At 41.7% G+C, this 23728-nt stretch overlaps 1 protein-coding gene across 3 annotated transcripts in view; it reads left to right on the forward strand.

The window, feature by feature from the left end:
- The first annotated feature begins 8416 nt into the window (after positions 1 to 8416).
- Positions 8417 to 23728, forward strand: part of NMT2 (N-myristoyltransferase 2) — a 31397-nt gene continuing 16085 nt past the window's right edge. The window contains exons 1-3 of one of the 3 annotated variants that reach the window (XM_059484475.1): positions 8417 to 8550; positions 16957 to 17092; positions 21960 to 22104. In XM_059484475.1, coding sequence (XP_059340458.1) covers positions 8441 to 8550; positions 16957 to 17092; positions 21960 to 22104 — 391 coding nt within the window. In that variant the 5' untranslated portion in view covers positions 8417 to 8440. Of the gene's footprint in view, positions 8551 to 8800; positions 8972 to 16956; positions 17093 to 21959; positions 22105 to 23728 lie in introns of those variants that run through there. The other 2 variants (XM_059484483.1, XM_059484491.1) reach the window with 2 other exon arrangements.

A 23728-nucleotide genomic window follows, 5' to 3' on the forward strand; every position in this document is an offset into this window, starting at 1 on the left:
ACTGTCTGTAAAGCACCTTGACTTACTGTGATAATGACCTCTTACTGCTCGAGTAAGTGCTTTGTCCGGGTACCAGCAGCTAAACCCTCTGCAAATACAGGGAACAAGGACTGGTCACTGCCTCGGAGCATTTGCAATGTAACATATTAGACAAATTATACAGACTTGTGGTTCTGATCTGAGATGAACAGATTACAGAGGAAGGCCCGGCATTTGGAAATGGCTCATAATGCTTTTCTTTGTTACAAGGAGGATTGAGTAGCTTTAGTAGAGTGAATTAAGCACTGTTGAAATACCTTGGCAATATTTTCATTCTATTCATGAATGCTCTCAGGGACCAATTTTATCTCACTATTCTGAACCAGTATGTTTGAAATTGGTAAGAAACCAAATGTTCTATGCAGGCTTTAGCCTACAGAACAGTACAGGTATAAATGAGCAAGTGTTGGATGAGATATTTACTCTTACTCTAGCTAGGTCTGTAATTAAGCAAAAAGGCTTTTTTTTTTTTTCTTAACAAGAATTCATCTGGGAATTAAAATTTATTATAACACAGCAGTCAACTATCAGTAGTCTGTAACTTGGAGCATGGTAGGGTCCATGCAGTACATCCTTGGACTTGGTCAAAGAAGAGCATCTGTTTACCTTTCTAAAATTCATGTGCAACAGATAGGGTTTTCCTGAATCAGTGCTGCCGTTTGGTCTCTCCAGCGTTTGAAATTCAAGTTGTGGTATCTGCCACCTGGTGGTGAACTGCTTCTCCAGACGAGCTGTGTGTGAAGCAGTTTGTCGTTTCAATAAAAGCACAGTTAACAACTTCAGTAATACCAGTAATGTCCTGGGCCTGCTGTCAGTGCAAGTGCACAGATCCTGTCAGCTGAGAGACCTTGCCCAGCCCCTTTGCTGGGGGAGTATCCAGCTTATGACATCTCCATTCAAATCAAAATTCATCATCACTGATGGCTCTGTATTCTGCCTTGTGAATAGCACCTTGGGTTTAGAACAAAATAAAATAAAACCAAATTTAACTACTGTTTCCTAAATTGAGGAAAATAGGAGCAACTCAATTATTCTTTCCTGTTCCTCTGCTAACAGACAGAAAAACTGGCAGGTTCAACACTAATGCTTCATAATGCTAACCTTACTATGTGTATGTATGTGTGTGTGTGTGTGTGTGTGTGTGTGTGTGTGTGTGTGTGTGTACATAATTTATAATATATATAATATTATGCAATATCATATGCCATGATAGGTACATACATACACTGTATTTTCATCATATGTGCTATTTTCATTTCCATGCTGTAAAACAATTGGAATTGGAGCTTCAGATGAACAAATAGGCAGCTGTCAAGTGCAATTTTCAGAAGAGAGTAGTATTTTTTATTACATTTACTCATGTAATTTCAGCTGTTAAATTGAGACCAGGTACCATCTTCTATTTGTCAGTAATAACAGAAAGGGTGTCTAGTTCTTTTCAGCTGTAATCCTCTGGTATCCACAGGTAATTACTTTGCAGACTGTGGCACCTGGTCTATTACCACTTAACTCAAGTATTTCTTGTTTTATTGATGTGCTTTTCTCCTAGGAATGAACAGTGCCAGTTAGTTTGTTTGATCATTAAATAGTTATTCTGCCTTAGAAACTTACAGGCACGGGGAAGGAAAATGTGATGACAACAGGGAGGTACAAATGAAATACTTGTTTACAGGTTATTTTTGTAATTCTGTAGAGAAGGACTTTGTGTTCACATGACTAGAAAGACAGACTCCTCAATAAGCCAAACAGAGGAATGCTCCTGACAGTTTTGTATTATAAAGGGATGAAATGGTGCTTAAAATAATGCTGTGAGATGAGAAATCCCACTTTCAAAGGAACCCCTGGTCCTGCTGCAAGAGAGGTTGGGCATCAAAACAGAAAGAATTTATTTAAAGTGGGTCCTGTTACAAGCACTGTTTTTTAAAGGGTTTTGTTGATTTAGTGGTTGTAGGAAGATCAAAAAGCCTGGAGATGAGAGAAGCTATAGGCCTTGGCTTTTGTCTCCTCTCTCTTCAAGGAATGCCCCTTCTATAAACCCAACTCCCTGATTCTGCTTTCAGTTTTGTACCATGCTGTGAGGCCACACATCAATGGGACATACAATGTGACACCTTAAGCTCAGACTTGTCAGTGAAGCTACTTTTAGTTGTTGGTGAGGGCAAGCTTTCTTTGTATCTATGCTATTTGCTCTAACTTTTATTTAACACCTTGCAACCCTGCAATAATTAATAAAATACAAATGAGAGAAGCAAAACATCATAGCCAGGTTCCCCCAGTGAGAAGTGTATTTGTCTTGACAGATGGATTGGTCTTTCATTCCTTGAAATCCTTGAAAGTACACTTAGATAAGTGTGTGTGCACGCACATGTGCATGGATACACCTTCACATGGATGTATATAAGTGCACTTGATACAAAAGCTGGCTTAAATACCAGTTCCAGCATTTCAACATCAAGCAATGGCCAAGTGAGGGTTGCTCGCCCAGACTGACTGGAAAAACTGGCATAAGAGCCCATAAAGGCTTGGATAATTAACTTAATTGTCCTTGTAGTCTGACATTGCAGGGTCAAAACCATGCTGATGCTGAGTTTCTGCTGTACCTCCAACTTCCAAGAGATTTATTCACACTTGCCTTCTAGCCTAGACCTGATGTATAAATTTTGTAATTAAAGCTTGTCTAGTATCTATATTTTAAGTAAGTTACTCTGCAGTTGTTGCACACTTCACAGAGTCTTTTCTTTTGCACAAAGTTGTAAAATTCTGAAGGGTAAAATCTTACCATAAAATCTAAAAAAACTCTGCATAGAAATTGAAGAATTATAATAGAGTCTGATTTTCCATGGTCTTCATAGGGAAGACACTATGTCTGTGAGACACTTCTTAATTCAGTGTAATTCTCCATGCCATAGGTGTGCATCCTGAACCATGATGTTCATCTGTTTCTAACCACCCACAAGGCACATCTGTCACAGGAAAGAGTTCTTTTGTGTTTGCGGGTAAAGAACTGTCTGAAACAGACAAAAATAAAACTAAAAACATACGTTTTGAGAAAACTATTGAAATGGTCAAGAGATAAAGAATAATTCATGTATCTAGCTCTCTCTTCATTCAGAATGAAGGAAATAAAACCTCCTTTCAAAGAGAAAGAAACAGCAGGCACATTGATAGGGAGAAGTGTAAAAGGCTAGTGGGAGAACTGATTGCAGAGCTGATGGGAGTAAATTGGATTGATTTGGAGATTGGATGGGCAGAAGTAATTCCTGAGTATCAGTCAGGGCTCCTGCAGTACCTGTGTCATCACTGTCTCTATCAAAAAATCTGTCACCACTAATTCTCATTCATATACATAGTTTGAGAAGGGTCTCAGAATAAAAATAGACATAAAAAGGCAAAATAATATTTGTAATAATTATTTAATTGTCGCTCTTATTATTAGGGTTTTTTTACTTTTTGGAGCTAGAGACCCTAGGGTCTGAGGAACTGAGCAGTGCTGGAACCAGTTTGAACCTGTGTTTGATGTAAGTCTTATATCCTGCTTCCAACAATCATCAAAAACAGATGGTTTGGAGAAGTGAAATTTCTACTAGCAATAACAGTCTTTCTATCCTTATCACTCATATCTTTAAGTAAAAAGTTTGTATTTATAATACACTTTTTTAATGCTCTGATTTGTTTTCACTATGCATGTGAATGCCTAACCCTCTTCAGTGCTGCACAGCCCACAGCCCTTGCCAATGCAGACACCAGCATGGAGAAGTTCTGTGCAAAGGTAAGCTGTAAAATAGAAGAGATAAAGTATGAGCTGCATTTGAAAATGGAATTTTAAAAAGCTGAAGGAGAGTGCAGCAGAAAGAATGGGATGCTTTGAGAATGCTTGTCCCCACTCTGAGCACTGCAGGCAATACAGGCCATCAGCAAGCAGGCTGTGACAACAGGCAAGTTCCCCAAGCAGGGTATGCAGGGGGGCTGGAAAGAGCTGCAGTGGGTGAGACAAACCATAAAGATCAGAGCTGTGATCTCACATGGATACAGGTGTGCAACATGTGGGATCACAAGCTCATTTCCTTCCCTAACCATTTCTACTTCTGCTGTTGTTAACTGTAACAACTATGCAGAGTGTTTTGGTGCATTTTTTCTGTTTATTTTCAATCTTATTCTTTTACACTTGCCTCTCATTCAGAATTGAAGAAGATAGTATTTAAGTTTTCACCATAAAGTGCAGCCAATTAGAAAAACAATGTGAGGTAGTAGTAGTAGACACTTGAATGAACCAAAGTCTAAATATATTTGTTTACTCAATAACTTTTTTTAATGTTAATTAGAAAAATAGGGGAAACACTAAAATAATAGCTAATTTTCAAATTGGACCCATTTTGCTTCCAATTTACAAGATTAAAATGTTTACACCAAGTTGTTACTTGCAATCCAAATCCATTTAAAATTATAAATGCCATGAATATTTCAAGGTGGTGTGTAAAGGTAGGAGTAGTCCTATGACTGCAAGAAAATTTTAGATACTTTTCTTCTGCAGTGTTTAATAATCAAAACACATAGACTAATCAGGTGATGCCAATAGCCTGAATGCTGGATTATATATCACCAGCTCACTGGGATGTAGTTAATGTGTTGCTAGGCAGGTAAACAAGTCTGGGTTATGCCTGGCTGCCTGAGAGAAACAATATCTATGCCTGGCTGGCTTTATTCAGTCACAGAAAAGCAAGGAAAAGCATGGTACAACCCTGCCCATGTACTGCAGAGTCTCACCTGATGGTTCATCAGTCCCTGCACTGGGAATTAAGGCTTCCCATTTCCCAGTATTTCTTACTGCCAAGCAGAGATGGCTCCTCCCTCAGTGTCCTGGGGTTCTTGTGAGCTGATGTGGGCCACAAAGATGCCCAAAGTATTTGAATGCTTGTAGGGTTTCCTTTTGAGTCCTGCAGTTTCCTCTGGGAGTCAGCTTGGGAAAAGTTAAACACAGCAATGACAAAATGCATTTGTGTATCTGGACCTATGCTCACACATGCATCTGAGCTGGCTCAAAACATCTCTGAACTGTAGACACAGGTTAATTTTGTGTAGCTATGACAGAACCTTGACTGCCTCTCTTATGGAGAACTGGGGAGAGACAGAACCTGGAAGGCAGAATGGGGAAAGAGCCAGAAAGCTGAGATTGATGGTGGGTCCCCTAGACACTGCTCTGTTCTTTGGTGGCTGGCATTAGTGGGAGCAGCAAGGCACAGCTAGATCTGAAGGTTTGCTTTTCTCTCTTAGTTACTTCCAATTTGTTGTCATAGCTGGGTATTTTGTCTGCATCTAGCAGCACACCAAAAGTCACTACTAAAGCTCTAAGGAGACCCATGAAAATACCCAACTGATGAATACTTCATGATGTGCTGCAAATATTTTAATTGGTTTCATGATATGCCATTTAGTATTAAGTGAAGTGTATCTCCTGCAAAGGAAGCCTATTTTCCTTTGTGAATAATTTTTCAGCTTTTGTGCAAAATGACTGTGCTTTCTTCTTTTCAATCTTCATAAAATAAAAGGCTTTTGCTTTTATCTTCCTTGTACATCTAGGAAGAGGTCTTTTTAATCAATTAAAACCAGTAAGTTTGCACTTTACAAACACAAGCTCTTTACCTGTTTAAGTTTAAACATTTCTGATGGTTTTTGATGGTCTGCTTAGGCTGGTGTGCATCTGTGGGTTGTGTCTGCAGTACTGGCATGCAGCATTTTGGGGGTTCCTGCATATACCCACATGAACAGCAGAGATGTTGGAAGTACAGATGCCCACAGGGAGCCTTTTTGGGCACTGCAGGCGCCACGTTTGCTGCTGCCTGTCCTGATGTTTCATCCTCCAGTAACTCTCTGTGGCTGAGCATCTGGGGTCAGGAAATTCAAAGATACATTTTTTCACCTTGCTGCTCTATTTTCAGAAGACAACTACACATGTGATAGCCAGCATCTATCAAGTAGTGTAACTGCCGAGCAGTGTCTGCAGAGTGAATTTAAATGCTCTGGGAATATGTCTCATAATTTCAGAAATGCAAAGCTACCTCAGAAATCCACAGTGCAGGACAGGTGTTTAACTCTCACTTTTGGTGAACTTCTCTACATGTGGTAAAAGCAAAAGTTACATTTTCATGAAATGCAAAGCACAATCCAGTGCTGTGCTTTGACCTTGCAATGGTCAAACCTGGATAATAATCTCAGGATATCAACTGCACTGTGCTTAAGGTTACTCTGCACTTCACACATGCTACAAAGTACAGAATAGCAGCCACTGTGCAGCTACAGTCCCCCTTCCAGGAGAATGCCTAACAGGGCAGCTTGCTGGGAAAAATTCATACTGCCTCTTTAAGTGACAATATGAAATGCAAGAACAGTCAGGATCTAGGCCTCTTCTACTCCATTTGTCTCAATGAAGTGAGGAAAATTGCGATAAAGAAGACAGTGAAATTTACAGCTTCTCCAACTCAGTGATTCAATACAGCTCTTTAGTCATTGACCTACTGTTCTTCACTTCCTCTTTCACATTATTATGAGGGGAAAAAATAATTCATAATCACTGGATTAACTTCTCTCCAGGCTACAGGAAAACTTTACAGTTGCTTTTCGTTATTGAAAACTATTGGGTACTGTACCTTTTTTTTTGAGATTTCCTTTCTCTCCTACACATTACAACTGAATGAAGGTTTACTCCTAAAGATCATTTCAAAGTGGAGTGATATGATAGAAACATTTCCCTCTAAACTATAGCAATGGGCTTGACACTGGGAGGTCATACTTGGCCAAGTGTAAATTACAGATTCCATTTCATGCATTTGAATCACAAATTCTTGTGGCAACTCACAAGTTGTAAAGGACCAAAGTGCAGTGGGACAAAGGGTGGCCCCAGGCTAGTGCTCAGATGGAAGGACATTTAGCCTTCTTCTGTTAGGGCAGCAAGATCTTTTACTTGACATGTCACCTGCAAGACACAACAGAGCAAAATATGATGTCACTTCAAATCAAAAAGGGAAAAAAGTAATCCAGATCAAACCTTAAATAGGGCAGAAGCAATAGCTTCCTCACATTACACTGCTTTCATGGGTGCAAAGATAAGGAGAAATTACAACTGATGCACCCTATTCTTATGTGGTGTTTGGCAGCACTGCCAAACCAAGTACTCAGAAATTCTAGATCTCATTCAGAAAGCTTGATATGCCCATGGAAATCGCGACAGTTCAAATACTTAACACAAGTTGCTCTTTATTTGTTTTCCTGGGATAAATCATTACCATTCAATTCCAGGTTTTCTAGAATGGAGCTTGTAGAAATACAAAAGGCTTTGGGAAAAGAGCAAGTGCTGTGAGTGCCCACCAGCCATAGTGCTGGAATTGCCCTGGTGGCCTCAGCAGCCTCCACCAGCAGCAAATTTTGTTCATAGAGCTTCATTTTGAGTCCTGGAGTTTCCTTTGGGAGTCAGTTAGGAAAAAGTTAAACAGCAATGACAAAGTCCATTTGTGCATCTGGACCTATGCTCATACATGCATCTGAGGTGGCTCAAAGCATCTCTGAACTGTAGACACAGGTTAATTTTGTGTAGCTGACCTTGACTGCCTCTCTTATGGAGAACTGGGGAGAGACAGAACCTGGAAGGCAGAATGGGGAAAGAGCCAGAAAGCTGAGATTGATGGTGGTGTGGTGGGTCCCCTAGACACTGCTCTATTCTTTGGTGGCTGACATTAGTGGGAGCAGCAAGGCACAGCTAGATCTGAAGTAATTTATTTGCTTTTCTCTCTTCCTTTCTTCCAATTTGTTGCCACAAGCAGCTGGGTATTTTGTCTACCTCTAGCAGCACACCAAAAGTCACTACTAAAGCTCTAAGGAGACCTATGAAAATAACTCGGGCGTCCGAGTGCTTATGGCGTGAGGAGGAAACGCGGGAAGCCGGCAGGACGCGCTGCCGAGGCCCGGCGCTGCAGGCCCAGCCCCAGGGGCTCCGGGGCCGGACCCGCCGGGGCTGCGCTCGGCTCTCCCGCGGCTCTGGGGCAGCGCCACGGACGGGATCCCCAGGCCGCAGAGGGCCGGCGAAGCAGCGCGGATGCCGGCATGAGGGGGCCAGTGCGGGGCTGGGCCCGGGAGCGTACGGTCCGAGTGTACCGGGATCGGCAGGGCCCGGCTGGGCAAGGCAGGGCAGGGCAGGGCAGGGCACGGAGCGCTCCCCGCCCGGCCCCGCCCCGGTCCCCGCGGGGTGGCGGGAGCTGCCGGGCAGTCCCGGCGGCCGCCGCCTCCTCGTTCCCCGGCTTTGGCGCGGGGAAGGACCGCAGCTAGAGGGAGCTGCTCCGGACCGCGTCTGCCCGTGCGCCCCGGTTCTTTCACAGGCTCCCCCGCCCCTTCCCTCCCTCCTTCCCCCGTGATGGCGGAGGACAGCGAGTCCGCGGCCAGCCAGCAGAGCCTGGAGCTGGATGACCAGGACACCTGCGGCATAGACGGCGACAATGAGGAGGAGACCGAGCACGCCAAGGGGTAGGGGAGCGCTTGGGGAGTGCGCGTGGCTCGGGGAGGCAGCTCCGTGTCCCCCGCCGCGGCAGAGGCCGGGCTGGAGGTGCCCGGGCCGGGCTCCCCTGATGCCCGGCGCGGTCCCTCGTTGGCGCGGGTGTGCTGGGCGCTCCTGCCCGCTGGCGGGCGGCCTGCGCGGCCCGGCCTGGCCCGGCCCGGCTCATCCGCGGCGCCTGCGCCGGGCCGCCGAGCGGCCCCAGCCCGGGCCGCCTCCCGCCGCAGCATGCGGGCGTGGAACGGCCCTGCCGCCCGGCCCGGAGCCCCGCACCCTTCTGCCCGCAAAGGGAGAGGCGGGAGCCTGGGCCCGGCCCGGCCCGAGGTGAGGGGGCGGCGGGGCTGGCACTTACCCGCCGGACACCGGCCTTGAAATCGCGCCGTATAAGCGAAGGTAAATCCTGCCTTGTTGTTGGCGCTTTTAGGGCTTGGGGGCGTTTCTGCGTGTTTCTGTCCGTCAGGAAGTCCCCTGCAGCGGGGACATGCCGCCGTGTCTCCCGGTGGTTCCGGCTGAGCGGCTCCCGCGGGCCGTCCCGCGCCCCTCCGCGCCCACAGCCGCCGCCCGCTCGCTGCGGCCGCGCTGCGCTCCGCGCAGCGCCCGTGCCAGCCTGTCCTGCGGACACTCCTCCTCACCCATTGTCCTCCAGAGATGTTACCTCCAGATCCGCACGCTGTGGAGAGCAGAGCGCGTGTTTTGGCAGGGCAGTCGCCGGGGCAGACGCTGTTGTCTGGTTGTAGTTCCTTCTTCGCTAATCTCGCGTCTCAGATCTTCCCACGCTGAGGATCAGGCGGTGTTTCGGTTGCCTGGGGAGCTGATGGGAGAGGCACCAGCCTCGCTGCGGGCCCTGCCACCCGACCGCTGCTGGGCTGGCTGCGGTATCACTGCGTTCAGGCACGAGGTGTCAAGGTTCTAGCTTGCTCTGAAGGCTTTTGGGGCAGGGGAGTGGGAGGAATATGTTTCCAAAGTCGGCTTTATTTAATTTATTTTTTCTCTTTTTTGAGGGGTTGAAAACGTGATTGCAGAGAAGGCGCTTTGTTGTCGCAGCCAGGAGTGGCTGGAGTAACCTAAAATAGAACTGGGTTAATCTATACAGTGCTACACAAATATCTTCCTCGTGAATTTGTGATTGATCTGCTTGAGAGCTTTCTGTAGGTTACTGATGTTTGAGGATGTACTCTGTTTGTGTCTTCTGCTTGTAGGATTTGGTTGACAACAATCTTAAATGTGGCAGGAGAAATCTAAGGGACTTGGGAAGGCTGACTTGTCTAGAAGGCAGAAGGGGGAAAACTTTGATGCTTGCTGCTCTGTCATTGAGTTAATGACACACACTAAAATAATCGTGTTAGAAATAATTACAGTAATATAAATCTGGGATATTAAAAGTGACAAAATAGTGTTTTGTTATTTGGAGGCTTTTATTACATTTGCTTCAGTAAGTATGTCACAGTTGGTGATTCCCAAATACGTGAAACTAAAGTCCTAAGAGCAGAGAGTTGTTATTTATTGTTCTTCACAGGAACCGACCTGGCATCCTAGTTGGGATTGTTTAATAGCCAGGTAATGATTCAGGTAGTGATTCATGTAATGATAGCCAGATTCAGGTTTGATTCAGGTGATGCCTGTTCAGAATTCATTTTGATTGCGTTCCTACTTCAGTTTCCTCTCCTGTCTGTCTGTTTGTCTGTCTGTCTGTGTGCATGCCCGGGCTGTAGCGTCCCTCTGCAGCGTAGCTCTGTGTGTGGCTGTGCTGGGGCTGCTGTGACAGCGAGTGCGGTGTGTAAGGAGCGACCGGGGAACAAAGAATTGCACTTCGGTGTGCTCTGAGTCACAGCTTGCTGCTCTACTCCAACACGTGTCTCACTGCTCTCTAAGGGACACCCGCTGTAGCCTGTATCGTCTTCTACCCAAAACTTGTCTCTGTTGAATATCCCAGATGTATTTTAATGAATGTTTTTTAGTAAGTTTAGTTAACTTAGTGGTAGATCATTCCAGTAGAAAAAGCCTCTTAAGTATTAGTATCTGCTGCATGAAGTCTCATATTGACTCTTGGATTACTTGATTTTCCTGTAATCTTTGAAAAATCTTGTTTGCTGCTCTTTGTCTGGAGGCTGAAATACTCAAATGAACTCCAGCAGATGAAAGGAAAAATCCCACAGTGGAGCATGCAAGATCTACTCTTGATCGGAGAGATTAACCTATAGTAATAGGAGCCTAATTAATTATTCCCTGTTTTCTCCCTGTCATTATCTATTAATTCTTGAGGTAACTTTCAAGTTTGCTTCAAGTTTTTAGATTAGGTTTTATATACTCAAGCAATTTATGAGCAGTCCAACTACTTGAGACTATGACTGTGTCAACTGACTTGCTGCATTCTGTGTGGTCTCCATTAGTGCTCATCAGTATTTAATCTCATTCTATTTTAACCTGCACTTTTTTAGAAAGAGGCAGAATATTGTGTGTCAGCCTCTACTGGATTGCCATGTAAGTTAAGTTATTTTCAAGATGTTTCTTGACATTTGAAAATAAGTCCTTAGAATCTTGCCCACAGGAAAACATGATTTTTAGATCCATATGACTTTTCTGTTTTGTTTTGTTTTAAATTTGCAGGGGTTTTTGTGCTTGAGCACTGAATGAGTGCAGCAGAAAATAACCATTTTGTAGCTCTCAACTGTGAAAATGTCTTTGTCCTCTGATTCTGCTCCTGTTTTTTAGAGGCAGGATTATGTATGTTGTGTGACTCATTGCTGTTTTCCTGTTCTGTAGTTTGCTCCTGCTAGACGCATTATGCTGTATTTGTTCTGTGTTGTAATAAATGTGATTTACAAAATATCTTTGTTATTGTATATGTAGAAAAAAATGTTGCACCTGGATCCACCCTGCTAAGTCCAGCCTTATAAGGTCTTTCACATTCTAAATAGCTCCTTATGCTCACTGCCAGAAAGGCCTTGGGCACAAAACATTTAGTAAACACATGAGAAAAAGGTATGACCTTTAAACAACTCCCCCAGTCCTCACAAATTATTTGCTTTGAATGTTTTAGTAGTATACCCCTATAATTATTGCTTTAAAAGGCCAACTTTATAATGAATACTACTTCTAGATTTAAAAAAGAAGCAAATATTTTTAGGGTTGTGGAAGCATGCTTGGTTTTAGCAGGTGGGTTTTACAGCTCGGAGTACAGATCACAGACTTGAAGGGTGAGGCAGAGGAAACATGCAGATCTGAGAAATACTCTTGGGTTAGGGTTTCAAGTATTGCTGCTAGGTTTTCATGCTAAAAACCTTGCATTCTCAAGTATTGAAATGTATACAAATGAAATCTTCATGCAGAGAGATTCTTTGTAAGGACAGTTTGTTAGCAAGTGGAATTTGAAGGGCATAGACCCTTCTGGTCAAGACCTTTCTATACTGTCTTTGGAGTGGTGGTTTTTCACAGCAATGAGAAAGCTCTTTGCTCTAGGCCTCCATTTTCTTTAAGAACCAATGACAGCCCTAGTATAAATAATACTGCATTAAAATTTTTGAAGTCTTAGCCATATACATGCGACCTGATTTTTGTGATCAAAAAGATCTGTGTAACATCTTCAGAAATGCAGCTTTGCAGCTTCACTTAACTCACAGAGAGAGAACTACTGTGAAGGCAAGAACCCCACACAGGCCTTTGCAGTTTAAAAATAAACATCTGAAGTACATGTTTGGTTTTATATTTGAGAAATTGCTAACTTAAAATTACCATTCTGTGTAACATAAAACAGATGTTGACATTACAAAAGTCTGTTTCTGCTAAAGCAGAATCTAGTGTTCAAAAAGGAAATTAAAATAATGGTGACAATTAGTCAGTGATAAAGATAATCTCAAACCAAGGGAACCAAAACAGTTTGACCACCTGAACAGAATAATTGTCATGCTCCTCTGGATTTTTCTGTCTTGGCTTTTCTATGGATTTGCTCTGAGCCTCATAAAGTAAGTTCCTCCACCCTTGCCACACTTCTTCCCAAATGCACTAAGTATTCCCATTTTTCAGTTTAGAAAAACCCAATCCAACCAAAACACCACCACATGCAGGGAGAAGCAAAAGTATTTTTTCCCACATCTATGCAAAACACCAGATGTGTGTACATAAGTGGAAAGGTATGTGGGTGGGATCATGGGCTTGCATTTGTGACTTGCAGACAAAATCATCAATCTGTAGGCCTAAGTCACTATCTCTGAGTCCTATCCACAGCCTGTTTCTGGGGCAAGGTTAAATCATTCTGGGGGAGAATAAGGTCTTTTGACCCTTTTCCTGGCTCAACTGAATTTTGATTTGCATGTCACTTTTGTGCTGGCCTCACCTTTTTCTTATTCATCAGACTGACAAAATTGTCATTGTGGGTGCAGTTAAAAATATCTTAGACTGTGCCTGTGCTTACATATAGCTGAACCTCAGTGTACAGACTTGCCCTCCTGTCATTAAAGTTCTTCTGGTATAAGTTTGTCTCCACTAGACTGACAAAGTCAATACTTCCAGCAGTCTAACCCTGAATGGTTTTCTTTGTATAATCTGTTGTGGTCTGTGTGGCAGGCTGCACTGGGGCAGATGTGTTGATCTGATGTGTGAAAAGGTCAGGTTTCCTGACCTGCCAACTTGTCATGGCAGCACCCTGAGCTCTGTATTGTTTTTCTGCTTCCCACATAGGACCTGAGCTCGGAGTTGTGTCATTTTACAGGTGCAGGGTAGTTTGGAAAAAGAGATTTCATGCTTAAAGGTCAACTTTCATAAAAATGGGAAACTTTTTTCCTCCCAGCTTCTAAGTGTGAGATATAATTCAGCGTGTCATCATATAGATGTATCTGACCAGAAAGAGGAAAATTCAGATCTTAGCACACAAGAATGTCAGAGGAAAGCTTTTAATAGGAGCCCTTGGTTTCAGTGTTGTTACCTTTGCATATCCTTTGTGCTGTCAAGTTCAGCATAATTGCTACAAGTTGAACAACCAAGTTCCTCCCTTCCCAGCCATTCTCACTCCCAGTTTTAGAGCCTTTCTGTTCTTTTCAAGGCAGAGCATGAGAAGGACAACAAATCCTGAGGTGTTTTTGTTCTGCTTCTGCCCTGATTTGCTTGGTATCTCTGGTTATAACTTGTGTTGGACAAACCTGTTTACTGAGTAGAAGTTTCTGTGTGCTGCCTGCTGCCAAATATCTGGGTTGCAGGCGTGTCTAAATAGTAGGATGAGTAGAACTCTATTTAAATCCTCTTTTTACCTTGTGTGGACTGTAACAGTAAAAAATAAACTGACCCAAGCGGGAGACTGCATAAATAACTGCTCAGAATGATCCCTGGATAACCTGTCAGACAAAGATACCAGTATTTATTTTGAAACAGACAGTGTGAAAGATTTAAACCTGAAGGTCATAAACCAAGGACTGGGATTTTGGAAGATTAAAAAAAAAAATTAAAAACTAGTAGTGTAGTTTTAAATGCCACATATATTTTACAGCAGTTTACTTCTGTCTTCCTTCTTTCCCTGCTGAAGACTATACATTTCTAAATGAAAAAGATCTTGAATTGGTCAAAGTACAAACTACGATTGTCCTGGTAAAAGTACGGTTTGACTGGGGATAACATTAGTAAAGCTTGGCAAAGCTGATTTTTCTCCATAGCTGCCAAGCTTTTTTTTAGCTCAATTGTTCATTATTTCACCAAACTAAATAAAACATTGACCCTCAGGTAATCCTAGTGAGCAGAATTCCCCTGTGGTGTATGTGACACTGGATCATCCTGAAAGACAAGAAGACAAGTGAGCTGCACTGCTGCAGTTTGGGGCTCGGTGCCTGCTCAGGGTGTCTGTTAAGAGCAGAGTTTGCTGAAACTCCAAATAGCCTGGTGTTCAGCACAGAAACCCTTGGGAGCCAGCTCAGAGATACAGAGACATCATGTGTTTGCTATATGTGAGGTGTTACAGGGAAAGACAAGTTTGTGGACAGTTGCAGAAAGTAAAAGAAATCCTTCCTTAAATGAATCTCAGCAAAGGTGAAATCACTTCCCCTGGTATTTTTTATCTCAGTTTTTCCAGATAGAGGTGGTGAAGTCCTAGGCCTTGTACACATGTGTGAGCTTTTGCTGTTTTGTATTTATAACCACTTGCCAGTCTTTTGGGTCTGTTCTGTGTTTAAATTCTGTACAAAATGTCAGCTCCATATACAGGCCTCCAGATAGATTTGCATTTTATTATTTTAAATGACACTGTGCTGCCCAGGTGGCCAAGGAAGGCAATGGCACCCTGGCTTGTGTCAGACAGTGTGGCCAGCAGGACCAGGACCATACCCTTGTACTTGGACTGGTGAAGCCACACCTTGAATCTGCTTTGAGCCATTCCCTGGCCTCAAAACTAGAGCTGGAGCATATCCAGAGAAGGGCAGCAAAGCTGGTGAAGATGCTGAAGAATAACTCCTGTGAGGAGTGGCTGAGGGAAGTGGTGTTGTTTAACCCGAAGCAAAGGAGGTTCAGGGGGGATCTTACTATTCTTCCACTCCCTGAAAGAAGGTTTTAGCCAAGTGAGGGTCGGCCTCTTCTCCCAGGTAACAAATGACAGGGCAAAAGAAAATGGCCTTAACTTGGATCAGGGGAGATTTAGATTGAATGTGCTGAAAAATCTCTTCACCAAAGGGATTGTTGAGTATTGGTAACTAAAGGTTCCCCAGGGAAGTGGCTGAGTCACCATCCTTGGGAGTATTGAAAACGTGTAGATGTGGCACTGAGGGATAGATATGGTTTAGTGGTGGACTTGGGTTAATGCTGGGCTCAATGATCTTAAAGGAGTTTTCCAGCCTGAGTGCTGTGATTCAATGAAATCGTGATTCATTGTGGATTCATGTAGGTGATCTGGCAGTATGCTTATTCTGCAGCCAAAGATTGTCTCCCTGCATCACTTACACAAGTCCATCTTTTGTTTCTGCAGCCTTCTAGTAAATGCTTCAAATTCTCTTACCTCTCCAGTGTGTTTGGTGTGCTCTGCTGTTGTCCATTGAGTAGCAGCTTGGTCCTGTTCTAGAGGCTGCGGCATTTACAACACTTTCATTCTGGGAGCATAACCCAGTGTAACCTTGAATGTTATGAACTTCTTGAGATTGATCTTTCACTACAGACTATTCTAAAGTACAGTAAGGATCTCACAAAAATCAGTCTTGGCTAAGTTGCATTGTTTGCTTAATTGCAGGCTTTGGGCCTCCCAACTGGAGGGAGGGTGTTTACTTGACAATACCAGCTCAGGCAAGGTATAGATGCTAAGACTTGTCATCATAATCTTGAAAGTGAACATGTTACAGCAAATAATATATCCCTTGCAAATATGTTGATCGTAATAACTTCAGTTATGTTCTTCTGAGTTTTCTTTCTTGTTGTTTGTCAGTATGATACATGGGGTCTTTTCCCCCTCCAGGATTAAAAGAAACAATTGTTTGTTGCGTTGACTTTTTTTCTTTTCCAGTGAAAAACACCCAAGCCCCCCAAACTCTGATATCTGTCTTCAGTTCCATTATGTGCATATGGCTTTGCTGAGAGATTAGCCTCTTGAAGACAGTTTAGTGTTGACTCATTGCCTCCGTATTTTCATTTTGTCTGAGAGTTGCTAACACATCCCACACTTTGCAAATTCTGATCTAATCTTGATTCTATATCTTGATTTTTTTTTAATAAAAATCCCCTTTAAGAATAATTTAAGTTATCAATAGTCAAAATATATCAGAATCCTCAAGCGCAATTTTTACTTTGTTGATGGGGCTTTTAAATTAAAGTTGACCTCATTGTGCTTATTGTTTTAAAGCACAAATATTTGGTTAGCTTTATGTTGTCTCTTACTGGGATTCCAGCAAGACTTTCATTGCAGCTTAAGTTAGGAACGAAATTTCTGGAAAACAGAATGTTTCATCTGGATTCTTCTCAAATTCAGATGTGTCTTGTGGTTGAGCATGAAGGAGAAAAAGTGTTGGGGCACTAATAGTTACTAAGTTTCCAAGGAGGTTACTTTCCTCTGTTCACATACTTTCTTGTGTTCCTCTGAGCTGTTGAATTTGGTCATTTTGTTTTTATGCTGGGTAAAAGTCTGGAGAAGAGCACTGGTTTCTATATAGTGTCACAGTTTGACATGAATATGTCAAAATGCCTGGTTGTGCTAGTGTCAGAGTATAAAACAAATTAGACAGCACTTGCAGGAAGTTTTTCGTCAGTGCTCTCAGTTCCCCCCTTCCTTGCTGTTTTCCGCTGCTTTTTCTTTACATTCAAAGAGCTGCTAGATTTTTCATATCAAAATGCTGGCTTTTCCATATTTAACTTTTTTTAAAATTTAAGGCTCAGTGGTATTGATTTTTCTTATTGCACATTCTTTGCATCTCTGGCAGAAGTCCTGGAGGGGATTTGGGAGCGAAGAAGAAGAAAAAGAAGCAGAAGAGAAAAAAGGAGAAACCAAATTCTGGAGGCACCAAATCAGATTCTGCATCTGACTCCCAGGAAATTAAAATTCAACAACCTTCAAAAGTGAGAGCCTGGTTCTGTTTTAATTTGTGCGTGCTTTCTAATTTAATTTTAATTTGCATGTCACTTGTTGTTAAAGTGAGTTGGTAGTTCTGCCTTAGTGTGTGAAATGAAGCAAATGGTTCCTGTCCTGAACAGAGAGCAGCAAGCCAAGACCTGGTGTTTCAGAGGTGCTATTGCCACCACGGTGGTGTACTGTGAGAAGTGCAGAGGAGTTTTGTCTTTCTCTTTGAGCAGTTAGAGCTTGGGCTAGTGACAGCCTCATTGCATAGAATCATAATCTGTGATGTAATGCTTTTAAATAGATTTTGCATTTGATGAATTGCCTTTAGTTTTTAGCCACCATCTAACGTGGCTTAGTGCAGTTTTGGTCACTTGTGCAGCATGAAGCTCTCTCAGCAGCAGCAGCAGGAGGGAAGGTGGGGCTGCTGTGCTAACCAGAGTCTCTTTAGGGCAAGCAAGCAACATGTATTTGTACATAAAATGCATTAATCTTAAATATGGAGATAAGGGCTGAAGAAAAATTTTGCTTTCAGAAAGCCTCCACTATAATTAAGAATGCAAAATTGCTTGTGGGAATGTACAGTCCTTGTGGATTTTCTGATAAAATAGCATTGTCTGTGTGTGCTTTTGTCTGTCATGTTCTGAATGAGAAGTGAATAACATGGTGTGGTGCCTTTTTAACATACAGCTTTTATCCCAAGAGAAATCTGAGTGCAAGAACTAAAGTTTGTAAAACTAAGAAAGTTTATGGACTGTTGAGCATATTGAGGTAGTTATATTTGCTTTATCTGATTATTGTGGAGAATTTTACACCATTATACCAACAGGAGTCTTTGTCCTGTAAGATTTGTCAAGTACATTGAGGCTAGCAACTAATTATTTTAGGGGGAAAAGATTATGTTCTGGCTCATTAGCATACTGATAGATTTTTGTGTTGTCCCTTTAGATCTTTTCCATGTTACCCTGATTGCTTTGCATGGTCACATTTGGCACAGGGGACACTTTATAATATGTAGAGAGATCTTAAGTACTTTGCCACATGTTTTGATACTGTCTTTCTGTAAAACATGTCATGAACTGCTAATACAGGAATGCTGTTGGCAAATGATGCACAAGTAACCTCACACTCTTACAACTGGCATGAGGTAAATTTTTGTGTTAACATAAAGGCATAGTTCATTGCTACAGTATCCTATGAGTTTCTTGATTTTCTGCCAACAAGGTTATTGTTCCATGTGTTGCCTCTAATTACATTAAAAGAAAGCTACTTTATAGCTTTTTGCTTTTGTGTGCAAGACTTTAGTCCTGCACCTTGCAGTCTTGCACACCATTTCTCTGATGTAATGTGTGGTGCAAATGTGGAAGCCTAGCCTTGTTCCAAGTTGTGTGCTTAGAGTGGCACTGTTCATGATTATTTTACTGACACAAGTTTAATTGGTTCATTAGTAACTCACAAAATTTTCTATTTTATTGGCATAAAGAAGTTCTTATATAAGATTTTCTTTCAAGCTCTAGGCAGCTAAACCACTTTACTCTTCTTTTATGGCTTTCACTTTTCTCTAGTTACAAATGCATCAACATTGCCTGGGGGGTTATTGTGCCTTTGCTGCTGTGTTGCAGGTCTGTCTTAGACAACTATTCTGGTACAGATTTTTTGAAAGCATCTTAGACTGCTGATCTGGATCTGTGTGGAAAAGTATATTTATTTTGTCTGCTACTCAAGTAATACTTAAATTTTGTATTCATGTGCTGTATAAAATTTAATACAGAAAACAGGCTTCTAGTGTTTGCTTGCTCTTGGTTGAAAAGAATATATTTTAGGGGAGAATGACATTGTAGACCTTACCTCTAAGAGACTGTATGCAAGATCATCAGGCAGAACTCAGTGGGGCTCATTGAAAAGGATTTTGAAAAAGGATTTTGAGGTCATGTGAGTTTGTAAACAGATCTGTCAGTCTGGAGATGAGTAAAGCAGAACAGTGAGTCTCCTTGGCTTCTGCCTTCCTCATATGTGGTGGTAGTGATAGTAGACCTTTTGAACTTTGGTGTGAGTGCAATCATGGCAGTAAAGGATTGTTAGCATTGTATGCTTACAGTGACCTTGAGGACACTTCACTGCCCATCTCACAAGACTTCCATCTCTCCCTATTACAAGTTCCAGTGACATGGGCTGTCCACACTGACACAAAGAAAGCTTGCCATATCTGCAGTCTCATCTGTCATTATTCTAGCCACTGGTGGCCTACACAACCTAGTCACAGGATAATAGATTGGAAGGGCCATCTGAAGGTTTTTTGACCAACCTGCTGCTTAGAGCAAGGCCAGCTAGATCAGGTTGCTTGGTCTCCAAGGATGGAGACTCCACAATCTTTGTGGGTAACTTATTCCGGTGTTTGACTACAGTTTTCAATTAAAAAAAAAAAAAAGTAATTCCTTATATCTAAATGGATTTTGCTGGTTTGCAACTTGTCTCCTTTGCTTCTTGTCCTATCACTCTGTTCCTCTGAAAAGATTTGGCTCAGCTTTCTCTATACCCTGCCATTAGGCAGTAATAGGATTTCTCCTACTCCCTCAACCTTCTATTCTTAAGGCTGAGCAAATCAAGGTCTCTCATCCTCTTCTCCTTGTGTGTGATATGCCTCAGCCCCCATTTATCTTGGTGGCCTCAGAGAACTCGTAGCAGTCTGTCAATGTTCTCCTTGTAATGGAGAACCCCAAACTGCAAGGTGTGACCTCAGGGATGCCAGATAAAGGGGAACACTTCCTGGCCATCTCACTGGTACTGCCTAGTATGCAGCTGTCCTTTGCTGGCCAGCAGTCTGCTGGCTCATGTCCAGCCCTCTGCCCACCTGAACCTCCAAGTTTTTTTCTGCAAGCGGCTTCCTAGCCAGTCCATGCTGGCTTTGCATGGGCTTTTTCTATCCCAGATGGAGGACTTTGTAATTGCCTTTGTCAAACTTGATTAAGTTTCTTTTTCCAGCTTGTCAGAGTAGCTTTGAATAGCTGCTCTGTGGTTCAGCATATCAACAATTCTAGAAATTCTTCTTCTAGGTATCATCTGTGCACTTGCAGAGAAAGTACTCTTTGTCAAATCCAGATCATTAAACAGTGTTGACCCCTGAATCCTCCCCCTTGCATTCTTGAAAACAGGGATGACATTTCCCTTAATCCATTTATAGGAAACTTCCACCAATTGCTATTTTAAACTTAGTAGATGTTAGTTGCACTAACATCAGCCAGCTCCCTTAGCATCCTTACATGCATTTGGTCTGTTTTCAGGGACCTATGCATGATTAGTTTGCTCAACAGTCCCTGACTTACTCTCAGACTGCTGCAGTGCACAGGGACATCCAAGGCCTGAGGTCATCGACAAAACTGAGGCAAAACCACCATTTCCTACCTCAGCCCCACTGCACGACAGGGCTGTCTTTGCTGTGAAGAGATATTTGCCCTAAACTGAAATTAAACAAAAGAGCTGGTTTTTGTTTTTCTAATTCATGTGAAGTTCTGTGCAGGTTTTCTTTGCTTTCTATTGAAGGAGAACAAAAAGTGTTAAAAGTAAACTTCTTAGTCAGGCTGATGTCTGGGTGTTTTGAAGTGAAAGGAATTCCCCCTGATGTCCCTATCCATGATCTATTTAGTACCTGAACATTAATGGGTTACTTACCATTATGGTAGTAAGATCTTTCTTAGGAACTTTTTTTTATTATTTTCTGCTTTTTTATGTAGAAGACATATTATAGACTTTAAATAAATATACAGAATAAATTACAGTGTGTCAGCATTTATGTATGATTTCATGATGTACTGATGAGACTTCAGAATTTATCTAGTGGCATTAGTAATTTATGTCTCTGTTATCCTGATCTAGAAGTCAGGCTTTTTAGGCTGGAACAGTGTTGTTCTAAAGTGTATAAACATGTTAATTCACAGTTACTCAGCTGACAGGTGTTTAAGGCACACTTGCATGTGAAATATGCAATACTTGAACATTAGGGATTTTGTTTCATTAATTTAGATAATGAAAGTGTTTATTGTAAATAGTAAATGATGGGCTGCTTGAGCTCCAGACACAAAGTTTTGCTCTTTTTGTGATTGAGGATACTAGAGGCTGATCAATTTCAGCTTCATTATTAAGCTTCATTATTACATTTATTTTATGGTGGTTTTTCAACTTATGAATCCTAGAAAGAAAGTGAAATATGGAAATAGTAGTCCTTTGCTATTCAGTTAAAAAAAAAAAAAACAAAACAGTCTGGCTTTAAATCTCTGTGCAGAATTGCTTAAAATTTTCCAGTACATTTGAGACTTCTTTCAGATGCATTATTGCACTGCAGTCTAAGGAAACCTGAGCACAAGCATGCTATTGGTATGCCTCAGAACAGGACTTACCACTAGGAAGATAACAAAACAAAGAGATTTTAAAAGAGAGGGGAAAATCCCTTTAGATTTAGAGGCCTGTTACCATTATTCTGCTGTCCTTTGCAGGAAAAATTCTTATTCCTGTTACATTTTCTCAGAGTGATCAAAAAACTCCATGTGTACCAATGGTACCTTTATTGTTTAATACCTAAACTGACCCTTTTTTGTAAGCATTTTTTATTGTGATATAGTATCCTGTCTTAATGCTGCTGTATTTGTGTTTAAAATGTTCATGTTTTTTGGTTAAGTGCAAGTACTGCTGACAACTATTTTGTTCATTTGTTGCCCACCTTTTTCCACTCTCCTGTCTACAAACATACCTAAACTAACCATGATGAGAAGAGTACCTGTAAGAATAGGTAACAGTAAAAGAACATCTTTGTACAGCTATTCACAAAGTAAATGTACTCAATAAGCTTCCTGTTCTGTTTGTCTGTTTGTGCAGAATCCAGCCATTCCAATGCAGAAGCTTCAAGACATCCAGAGAGCAATGGAGCTGCTCTCTGCATGCCAAGGCCCAGCAAAGAATATTGATGAGGCTGCCAAACGTAAATACCAGTTTTGGGATACACAACCTGTTCCTAAACTTAGTAAGTTTAACTGGAACTGTGTGAAAGAGCTGTCTTATGATCACTAAAGAAATGTTGTGCTAGCTCTGTGACATGTTCTCTAAAATAGGTAAAAAGTTGGACTCTGTGTGGTAGGGATCCTTTGTCTTCTGTGTAGTTTATGTGCAGTTCTTGATGTTTTCCAGGGAAGTGGTTGTCTTCCCCACAGATAATGTGCAAGATACAGTGTTATTAAGTCTCATTCTGATGTCCTCTGGAAAAATGGGAAATACTATTGAAATAGCATTCTTTTGTGTATTTTAGGTCTGAAATATTGAACAATAGAACATAGAAGTCTTTTTCACTTTAGGAGAAGTAAGAACTCTTAAGTGGTGACAAAGAGTAAACTTTAATTTTTTTTATTAGTACTATTTGTTTTGTTTGTTTATTTGTATTTCCTTAATTTTTTTTCAATAAATGGATTTGCTATCACAGAAACAATGACTCTCCTGCCATAGGCTGCACTGTTTTCATACAGCTTTAAGTAGACAGTGGCACTTGTGTGATACACAGCCTCTTTCTCTGCTGTGTGTTCATGTTCTCCTCCACAATGTACACTACCTTGAAGACATGCTTTCTCAGATTCTGCTCTCTGTTCTTGATTCCAAGTGAGATAATGAGGTGATCTCTCCTTGCCTTTAAATTTATAATGAATTTGACAGATTATTTTTATATTGATTTGATCCCTGATAGTGCAGTTGGTAAATCTCATTGTTGGAGGAAGTAGTTGCTGACTATCTTGTGTTTTCTGTGTTGCTTTCTGAACCTTCTTTTTCTGCTTTCATTATCTTCAAGAGGAGCATTTACAGCTTTTCAATGTGAACATAGCTTGGGGGTCCCCACAGGTAAAACATTCTCAGCACAGTAGCTGGTGCTGCTCTGTCCTGCAGGTTTCTCTCCATTGCACTGGAGACTGATACAGAATAAGCAGAAATAAGGTAGAGTCTAAAGCACAGAAGCACTCTGCTCACTCTCTCTCCACAGGCAGCTTCTCGCATTAATCCATGGCTATCGCTTAATCTGCATCAGTCTCATTTCTTCCTGACTTTTCTTGCATAGAGAAGTCCAGAGCAGAGCCCCTGGATACAGGATTTTCCTCTGGATTGGATTGAATTGAACTGACCTGCCATGGCTTTTCTCTGTACAAACTCTATCCAAATACCTGCATAAAGTAATGGTAGTAATCATCACCAGCAATCCAGCCTAAGTGGAGAAAGACCCTAGCCAAAATCAGTTAAAGGGTAAATCAGAAAAGGCTCTGGCCATAGTCAAGGTTTTCCAGAGCTAGTTCAGGTGTCTGTGCAGTAGTGCAGGAGTTCAGTTCAGGCTAATCAATGTATCTTACAGCACTTACAGGGGAGAGTCTGTCACTTGCCAGTCTAAAAAGGCCCATACAGTGGCTCAGAAAATGATTTGTTAGTGTTGCTCAGTAGAAATATGTTTCATTGAATTTGGTCAGTGAGGTTTTGTCCAACAGTCTCTATGAATTTCTTCTTAATCCCACAGATTTTTTAGGCTTTTCTTTATCTGCTGAATGAACAGATTGGGAAGTCATCACTAGTTGATATGCTTTATGTGTTTAGGTGGAAAAAATATTTTATCAATT

The sequence above is a fragment of the Ammospiza nelsoni genome, chromosome 1, assembly GCF_027579445.1.
Source record: "Ammospiza nelsoni isolate bAmmNel1 chromosome 1, bAmmNel1.pri, whole genome shotgun sequence".
In the NCBI taxonomy this organism is placed as follows: domain Eukaryota; kingdom Metazoa; phylum Chordata; class Aves; order Passeriformes; family Passerellidae; genus Ammospiza; species Ammospiza nelsoni.